Below are 9,858 nucleotides of genomic sequence, written 5' to 3' on the forward strand. Positions count from 1 at the left end.
CCGGGCGACAGAGCGAGACTCTGCCTCAGAAGAAAAAAAAAAAAAAGGTTGCTTCACTCTGATGCTGTTCTTGGAATGTGCTGCAGAGGCATTATGAGATATTAATAGTTTGACAAGGCCTTTTTTATTTCTTCCTATGGTAAAGCTCTTAGGTGGGTCTTAGAGCTGCTGTATAGACTATACTATTTCTGCATGAGGTCTGATCAGTACTCTATTGGCCTCCCAGAGTGCTGGGATTACAGGCATGAGCCACTGTGCTGGGCCCGCATTTTGTATTTTCTTGCAGATTATTTGGGATATTTTAAGAACCCATACATGTTACTAATTTTTTGTTTTTGAAATTTTCTCTTCAAGTATGCTATTGCGGCAGCACCTCCCGAGATGTGTTATGTGGAACCGATGTAGGAAAGTCTGATGGATTTGGGGATTTCAGCTGTTTAAAGATATGTGGCAAGTAAGGTTTCACATTTTCCTCAGTTGAACTAAAGCTGCACTTTATACAATTATATAATAGTGTGTTCTTCTTAACAGGGACTTGAAATGCGGTAACCATACATGTTCGCAAGTGTGTCACCCTCAGCCCTGCCAGCCATGCCCACGGCTCCCCCCACTGGTGCGCTGTTGCCCCTGTGGCCAAACTCCTCTCAGCCAATTGCTAGAACTTGGAAGTAGTGGTCGGAAAACATGCATGGACCCTGTGCCTTCATGTGGAAAAGTGTGCGGCAAGCCTCTGCCTTGTGGCTCCTTAGGTAACTAGTAAGCGTAAAGTAAGCTTTAAAAATATTATTGTAAATGTTTGGCAGCAGTGAGTGCTTAAGCAACGTGGAAGTAAGTGCCAGTTACAATATCAGAGGTTTCTAAATATTATGATCAAATTTATGTAGGTACTTTTTCTTTTCTTCTCAAAATATGCTTGCGAAAACCCATACATTTGCCCAAGTGATCTCTCTGATTCAGGTATTTTATTGTTAACTCTGGACAACTGTGGTGAGTTACGGATCCATAGGGGTTATTTCTCTTAGGAGCCTGTACTATTATGAACGCCGTATGTATTTATACCAATCCAGGGTTCAGCAAGTGTTGAAAAGCATTTTCACATAATAGGAACATGCTAAACTAATTGTGGGTGAGACAGAGTCTCGCTCTGTCGCCCCAGCTCGAGTGCAGTGGTACAATCTTGGCTCACTGCAGCCTCCGACTCCTGGGCTCAAATGATTCTTGTGTCTCAGCCTCCCAAGTAGCTGGGACTACAGGCGCACACCACCACGCCCAGCTAATTTTTGTATTTTTAATAGAGACGGGGTTTCGCCATGTTGACCAGGCTGGTCTCGAACTCCTGGCATCAAGTAATCCTCCCGCCTTGGGTTCCCAAAGTGCTGGGATTATAGGTGTAAGCTGCCGTACCTGGCCAAAAAACTAAAATTGTAAGTACAGTAAAACCTCAGCCATTTAGATCATTCAAGAATGTCAGTCTGTGTAGCTAAGTTTCCCATGTAGCTGAGGATAGCACCTATTCAAAACAATTTTGAATGAATATTTTTCTTTTTTTTTTTTCCGGAGGTTTTTTTTTTTTTTTTTGAGACAGAGTCTCGCTCTGTTGCCCAGGCTGGAGTGCAGTGGCACGATCTTGACTCACTGCAACCTCCACCTCCTGGGTTCAAATGATTCTCCTGCCTCAGCCTCCCGAGTAGCTGGAATTACAGGCAACTGCCATCATGCCCAGTTAAATTTTTTTTTGTATTTTTGTAGAGACAGGGTTTCACCATGTTGGCCAAGCTGGTCTTGAACTCCTGACCTTGGGTGATCCGCCTGCCTTGGCCTCCTAAAGTGCTGGGATTATAGACGTGAGCCACCATGCCCAGCCAGATGAATATTTTTCTAAAATTTACATTTCATGTTTGAACAGAGGTTACTGAAGGTGTTGTAATTTCTCTCTTACTGACCCAGAGCCATCATTTTTATGAACTCCAGTTCCTTTATAACACTGAATACAGTGATGCCCTGGGCCTGCTGAGGTTTCTCAGACTAATGCCCCATACCACTGAGCAGTTCGAATTGTTGTATCTGCTCGTTGAAGCTTTTTGTTGTTTGTATTCTTGTCAGTGCTTTTAGTATGTTTGCCTGTCTGCTTTTAATGATTCCCCCTTTCTTCTGATTTTTGGCTTCTGATTACTTGGACATAGAAACCAGAAAAAGCTCATTGGAATTAGATACAAAGTAATACTCTACTGAGCCTATCTGACTCAGTCTTTGGGGAGTATATGTCTGCAGTTTTGCAATGACTTGGCAACTTCTCTCCTGAGTGGGTGTTGAAAGACCATGCATTTAGAAAAAATGGTAAGTAGGCAACTGAGATTGAATAGGAAAGTTATTTCTAAAACTAACCATGTATTTTCTGAGGTAAAGCTAGAATCTTTAGGTTTGGTTTCCATTTCATCAAAAAGAGAGAGTTCACGTTTCTTTCAAGTGCCAGCGTGAATCAGTGGGAACACCCTACTTAATCCTTTTTCTCAGTCTGACCTTAAAGTTGTGTATAGAGGAGAAGTACTCTCTTCTTATATTTTAATACACGTTCCAGCTGCATTAGGAAAGCCAATCATCTGTTGGTTCTCTGCTTGCCATGAAAATGTGTCTGTGATACGGAGATCAAATGACTTCTAAATCAAATCCCCTTTCAGGAAGCACATGAGTCAATTTTATAAGAATTTCATATATAATGACCAGAAATCCTACCCTGGCACTCACATATCCTGTTGGTGATGAGAAAAGAAGGAAATGTGAAATGGGCAATGCAAAAGGACTTGAGCAAGAGAAGGGTAGTAGCTGGCAGCAACAGACCTTGGGATGGGACAAGACCAGGTTAAGGGATAAGAGGGTACCTGCTATACCTCAGCAGATATCATGGAAAACCTTTAAGGAAATAGGCTGAGTTGTCTGAGAAGCTCAGAGACAAGCCCATGACTAGTGATAACAACGACTGTCGGGTTTGTTCAAACCTAGCTTATCTATAGAAAGCTTGCTTAGGTCTTTTGGTATCCCACTCAGTAGGAAATTTCCATCCCAGAAGCACAGCTTCAGTACAAGAGACTGGATAGAGTTCTACTTTAAGGATGGTAGCATGAGGAGCTCCCATATATCTGCTTCCCAGTAAAACAAACAAAGCTGGGGAGAACTATGAAAAAGCAACCATCGAGGCCGGGCATGGTGACTCATACCTATAATCTCAGCACTTTGGGAGGCTGAGGTGGGAGTCCAGGATTTTGAGACCAGCCTGGGCAACATGGCGAGACCCTGTGTGTACCAAAAATATTTTTTATTCACGTGGGTATGGTGGCACGTGCCTGTGGTCCTAGCTACCTGGGAGGCTGAGGCAAAAGGATCACTTGACCCTGGAATGTTGAGGCTGCAGTGAGCCATGAATGCAGCATTGCATTCCAGCCTGACTGACAGAGCGAGACCCTGTCTCAAAAAAAAAAAAAAATCAACCATTTAAAGTTTCTGGAGGCTGGGTACAGTGTCTCACACCTGAAATCCCTAACACTTTGGGAGGCTGAGGCGGGCAGATTACTTGAGGTCAGGAGTTCAGCACTAGCCCAGCCAACATGATGAAACCCAATCTCTACTAAAAATACAAAAATTAGCCAGGCATGGTGGCACATGCCTATAAGCCCAGCTTCTCAGGAGGCTGAGGCAGGGGAATCACTTGAACCCAGGCGGGGGGCAGCAGTTGCAGTGAACAGATCATGCCACTGCACTCCAGCCTGGGTGACAGAGCGAGACTCCATCTCAAAAAAAAAAACAGTCTCTAGGAATTGCTCTAAGAGCATACATCAAATGAAGACATATTTTTTCAACAAAATCTACTAAAACTCTGGTAAACAACAGCAAGAGTCTGTGGCATTGAGCCCTAGCCAGTTCCTTCCTCCTCCCCTCAGCTCAGCTTGACAAATCTCCACTCAGGATAAGTTGGACAAGAAGATGGGGCTTCTTCTCCCCTCAACTCCCAGTCAGGTTTACCGTATCTCACTGGGAAGGCCACATTGTCAACATTTCTCTTCCCCTCCAACTCCAAGTTGAAGAGGCTGAAATTCTAGTGAGTGCAGCTGAGAGGTTAGGTCTCCCTTTCTCCACCAAGCTTACAGAATGGAGGCTCCATCCCATTTGCAGCAGAACTGGAGCCCTAATCGTCCTCACCTCAGCTCATTCGTAGGGCGGAGGTTCCACTGAGAGAAGCAAGCCAATAAGTCAGGAGGCTACTATCCCACCCAACACCCAGAGTAGTGCCTCAGAGACCTTTCCCAGGGGGAGAGACAGTTCATAACAAAAGAGAGCTCCGAAGTACTCTCCCAAGGAGCTGACTTTATTTGAAACAGTGTGGGGAAGTACAGGCCTAAGGACTCTTTAGAAAATGATAGCATACCTTAATAAAGAACAGTAACTAAACTGTAGGTCATCTAGTTCATCAGAGAGAATCAGGGAAGGGTAGCTAAGAGGAGCCCTCCTCGGGTCAGAACGAATCTGAAAGACTTACAGCAAAGACTATTCCTGCCCAAATTTAATTGGATCAGACTGCTGAGCAATTGATGCCCTGGAACATTGTCAAAAACAATAGAACTGCAATTAATGGGTCATCAGGGCTGAGCGTAATCCAAATAAGGCACACAGTTTAACAGAGAGATCGGGGATCGAGACAAAGAGAGCCCTGCTTGAAACCACTGTCATTCCAGGGTCAGTTTGTACCCCTAAGGCTGTGCCATCCAAATGGCTTCATGCTGTAGGGAAAATAGACTTCACTGAAATAGTCTAGCCAAATCACAAAACAAATAAATAAGCAACCACAACAAAAACAAGCTGTGGAGAGGGGAAGCAGTATCCAGAGTTGCTGTATTAGCTAAGATGTCTAGTTTCCAAGAAAAACTATGAAATATGCAAAGAAACAGGGAAAAAACAGGCAACAGAAACTGCCTGTGAGAGTAACCAGATGTCAGATTTAACAAAGACTTTAGGATAATCATAATAAATATGTTCCAAGATCTGGGTCTGGCATGGTGGCCCACGCCTGTAATCCCAGCACTTTGGGAGGCTGAGGCAGGTGGATCACAAGGTCAGGAGTTCAAAACCAGCCTGGCCGACATGGTGAAACCCTGTCTCTACTAAAAATACAAAAATTAGCCGGGCATGTTGGTATGCGCCTGTGGTCCCAGCTGCTCGGGCGGCTGAGGCAGGAGAATTGCTTGAACCCAGGAGGCAGAGGTTGCAGTGAGCCGAGATTATGCCTGTGCAACAGAGCAAGACTTTGTCTCAAAAAAAAAATAAATAAATACCTTCAAAGAACTGAAGGGAAGCCATGCTTAAAGAGGTAAAGAAAAGTGTGAAGATGATGTCTCATCAAATAGAGAATATTGATAAAAGAGGCAGAAACTAGTTTTAAAAAAGAGCCAAGTGGAAATTCTGAAGTTTAAAAGTAGGATAACTTAAATGAAAAATTCATTAGGCTGGGTACAGTGGCTTATGCCTGAATCCCAGTGCTTTGAGAAGTAGAGGCAAGAGAATTGCTTAAGCCCAGGAGTTCAAGACCAGCCTGAGCAGATAGTGAGACCCTATCTCTACAAAAAATTTTAAAAACTTAGGCCAGGCACAGTGGCTCATGCCTGTAATCTCAGCACTTTGGGAGGCTGAGGCAGGCAGATCACTTGAGATCAGGAGTTCGAGATCAGCCTAGCCAACATGGTGAAATCTTGTCTCTACCAAAAATACAAAAATTAGCTGGGCATGGTGGCACACGCCTGTAATCCCGACTATTTGGAAGGCTGAGGCAGGAGAGTTGCTTGAACCCAGTAGGCGGAAGTTGCAGTGAACTGAGATCACACCCCTGCACACTAGCATGGACGAGAGAGTAAGACTCCATCTCAAAAAAAAAAAAATTAAATTTAGGTGGGCAGGGTGGCACACGCCTGTGATCCCAGTTGCTCAGGAGGCTGAGGTGGGAGGATTGTTTGAGCCCAAGAGGTCGAGGTTGCAGCAAGCTGTGATCATGCCACTGCTCTCCAGCCTGGGCAACAAAGTAAGACTCTTTCTCAAAGGAAGAAGAAAACTTCATTAAAGGGGCTCAATAGTAGATTTGAGCTGGCAGAAGAAACGATTAGTGAACATGAAAATAGATTGTAAGAGATTCGCGGGTGCGGTGGCTCGCGACTGTAATCCCAGCCACGCTGGGATTGGGAGGCCGAGACAGACGGATCACGAGATCAGGAGATTAAGACCATCCTGGCTAACATGGTGAAACCCCGTCTCTACTAAGTATACAAAAAAAAAATTAGTCAGGCCTGGTGGCGGGCGCCTGTAGTCCCAGCTACTCGGGAGGCTAAGGCAGAAGAATGGCGTGAACCCGGGAGGCGGAGCTTGCAGTGAGCCGAGATTGCGCCACTGCACTCCAGCCTGGGTGACAGAGTGAGATTCTATCTCAAAAAAAAAAAAAGAAAGAGATTATATAACCCAAGGGACAGAGAGAAAATATAATAAAGAGAAAGGAACAGAGTCTCAGAAATGTGGGACATGTTTAACTGTATCAGTGTACATGTGATGGGAATATGAGGAGGAGAGTAGAAAGAAGCAGAAAAATATTTGGTGAAACAATAGATAAAAACTTTCAAATTTATTGATAAAAACTTTCAAATTTAATGAAAACCCCTACACATCCAAGAAACTCAGTAAACTCCAGGTAGGAAAGAGATTCACACCTAGATACATAATGAAAATGCTAAAAGTTAATCAGAAGGAGAAAGTCTTGAAAGCAACAAGAGAAAAATGACTTATCACATACAAGGGAACCTCTGTAAGCTTAACAGTGGACTTCTCATCAGAAACAATGGAGAACATGTAACAACCAGAAGGCAGAAAACATATTCAAAGTGCTGAAAGAAAACTGGCAACTGGCCGGGCGCGGTGGCTCATGCCTGTAATCCCAGCACTTTGGGAGGCCAAGGCGGGCAGATCACAAGGTCAGGATATCGAGACCATTCCGGCTAACACAGTGAAACCCCGTCTCTACTAAAAAATATAAAAAATTAGCTGGGCATGGTGGCGGGCGCCTGTAGTCCCAGCTACCTGGGAGGCTGAGGCAGGAGAATGGCGTGAACCCGGGAGGCATAGCTTGCAGTGAGCTGAGATCATGCCACCGAACTACAGCCTAGGCAACAGAGAGAGTGACTCCATCTCAAAAAAAGGAAAAGAAAACTGGCAACCAGGAATCTTACATCTCATGTAACTAACTTTATTTAGAAAATAAAGATAAAAATAAAATTTGTTGCTAGCAGGCAGACTTGCCTTATAATAAGTACTAAAAGAAATTCTTCAGGCTAAAAGCAAGTAAACCTGAATAGAATTTCAAATCCACATGAAAAAACAAAGAGCACTAATAAAGATGATTATGTAGTTATAAAAGGCAGTATAAATGCATATTTCTGGGCGTGGTGGCTCACACCTGTAATCCCAGCACTTTGCGAAGCAGAGGCGGGTGGATCACTTGAGGTCAGGAGATCGAAACCATCCTGGCCAACATGGTGAAACCCTGTCTCTATTAAAAATACAAAAATTAACCGGGCATGGTGGCAGGCGCCTGTAGTCCCAGCTACTCGGGAGGCTGAGGCAGGAGAATCGCTGGAACCCAGGAATCAGAGGTTGCAGTGAGGCGAGATCATGCCACTGCACTCCAGCCTGGGTGACAGAGCAAAACCCTGTCTCAAAAAAAAAAAAAAAAAAATGCATATTTCTTCTTCTCAACTGATTTTAAAAACAACTGTATAAAATAGTATGTATGTAATTATATTTTTAGGCCTATAACCTGTAGAAGTGTATTTAATAATTATAGCGTAAAGGAGATAGATGAGATCAAAGTTGTGTTAGAATAAGAAAATGATACCAGATCACAACTGAAACCTACAGGAACAAATGAGGAAAGCCGTAAGTGGTAAATTTTTTAAAAGAGGAAGGCTAAGCACAGTAGCTCATACCTGTAATCCCAGCTCTTTGGGAGGCCAAGGTGGGCAGATCACTTGATGTCAGGAGTTCAAGACCAACCTGACCAACATGATGAAACTCCGTTTCTACTAAAAATACAAAAATTAGCCTGGTGTGGTGGCGCATGCCTGTGATCCCAGCTACTTGGGAGGCTGAGGCAGGAAAATCGTTTGAATTCAGGAGGCTGAGGCTGCAGTGAGCCAAGATCGTGCCACTATACTCCAGCCCAGGCAACAGAGCAAGCCTCTGTCCTTAAAAAAAAAAAAAAAAAAAGGGCTGGGCACGGTAGCTCTCACCTGTAATGCCGGCTACTCAGGAAGCTGAGGTGGGAGGATCACTTGAGGCTAGAAGTTCAAGACCAGCCTGGGCGACATAGTGAGATTCAATCCCTAAAAGAATTTTTTTTAATTACTCAGACATGATGGTATGTGCCTGTAGTCCCACCTACTCGAGAGGCTAAAGCGGGAGGATTACTTGAGGCCAAGAGTTCAAGACTGCAGTCAGCTATGATCATGCCACTGCCTTCCAGCCTGAGTGACAAGAGTGAGACCCTGTCTCCAAAAATAAATAAATAAAGCTGTAAATATGTCTATTTGTTCTCTTTCTCAGCTTCTTTAATAGATATAACATTATATAAAGTTATGACAAAGCAGTATTGGGTTTATAGCATATAGATATGATACATATAACAGTAATTGCACAAAAGGAGAGAAGGATAGAGCTGGGTAAGGGTAAACTTTTTATATCTTACGGGAGTTAGTATCAATCTGAAGTAGTTCTGATGAGATGTATATGGTAAGCCCCAGGGGGACCATTAAGAAAATAACTCAAAAAATGTAGTGAAAAATATAATTAAAGGAATTACACTATAGAAAATGTTGACAAAATGCAAAAGAAAATAGGAAAGGAGTATTAGAATAACAAAAAAGACATGAGACTTACAGAGAACTGAAAATCGCAGACATAAATCCAGCTATAAGAGTAACTTAAATGTGAATGAATTAAGCAAAAGCAGAGATTTTTGAGTTTTGATTTATCTATTTTTTATAGAGGTGGAATCTCACTCTATTTCCCAGGCTGATCTCAAACTGCTGGGCTCAAGCAGTCCTCCCGCCTTGGCCTCTCAGAGTGCTAGGATTACAGGCATGAGTCACTGCACCCAGCCAAAAGCAGAAAATTTTTAGACTGGATTTATAAAACGAGATCCAACTTTATGCTCTCTAGAGATGGAGTCTTGCTCTGTTGCCCAGGCTGGAGTGCAGTGGCGTGAGCTTGACTCACTGCAACCTCCACCTCCCAGGTTCAAGTGATTCTCCTGCCTCAGCCTCCTGAGTCGCTGGGATTACAGGCAGGTGCCACCGTGCCTGGCTAATTTTTTTGTATTTTTAGTAGAGACAGGGTTTCACCATGTTGGTCAGGCTAGTCTCAAACTCCTGACCTTGTGATCTGCCCGCCTTGACCTCCCAAAGGGCTGGGATTACAGGCATGAGCCACCACACCAGGCCCTGGAGACAATCTTTATAGTCAAAGATACAATGAGGCTGAAAGTTAAAGAATAGAAAAAGTACACCATGTAAACAGTAGCCATAAGAGACTCCAGGTGATCCCCATAGGGTCCTGGAAACAGGATTTGTCTTAAACCTAGTCATGGATGCAGGCACCACCAGATATTCACAGAGCTCAAGTCAGTGAGACTGTGGATCATGGCTTCTGATTATTTATAATCCCCAGATGACTTTCAGAGTCGAAAGCATTCCACTAGGCCGGGCACGGTGGCTCAAGCCTGTAATCCCAGCACTTTGGGAGGCCGAGATGGGCGGATCACGAGGTCAGGAGATC

General features: G+C 43.8%; 1 protein-coding gene across 1 annotated transcript in view; it reads left to right on the top strand.

The window, feature by feature from the left end:
* The window catches only part of NFX1 (nuclear transcription factor, X-box binding 1), an 86,885-nt gene that overhangs the window by 29,491 nt on the left and 47,536 nt on the right, over positions 1-9,858 (top strand). Inside the window, exons 8-9 of the mRNA XM_011926548.1 lie at positions 355-454; positions 532-749. Of these exons, the coding sequence (XP_011781938.1) occupies positions 355-454; positions 532-749 (318 nt within the window). The remainder of the gene's footprint in view (positions 1-354; positions 455-531; positions 750-9,858) is intronic.

The sequence above is a fragment of the Colobus angolensis genome, unplaced genomic scaffold (assembly GCF_000951035.1).
Source record: "Colobus angolensis palliatus isolate OR3802 unplaced genomic scaffold, Cang.pa_1.0 Scaffold690, whole genome shotgun sequence".
In the NCBI taxonomy this organism is placed as follows: Eukaryota; Metazoa; Chordata; class Mammalia; order Primates; family Cercopithecidae; genus Colobus; species Colobus angolensis.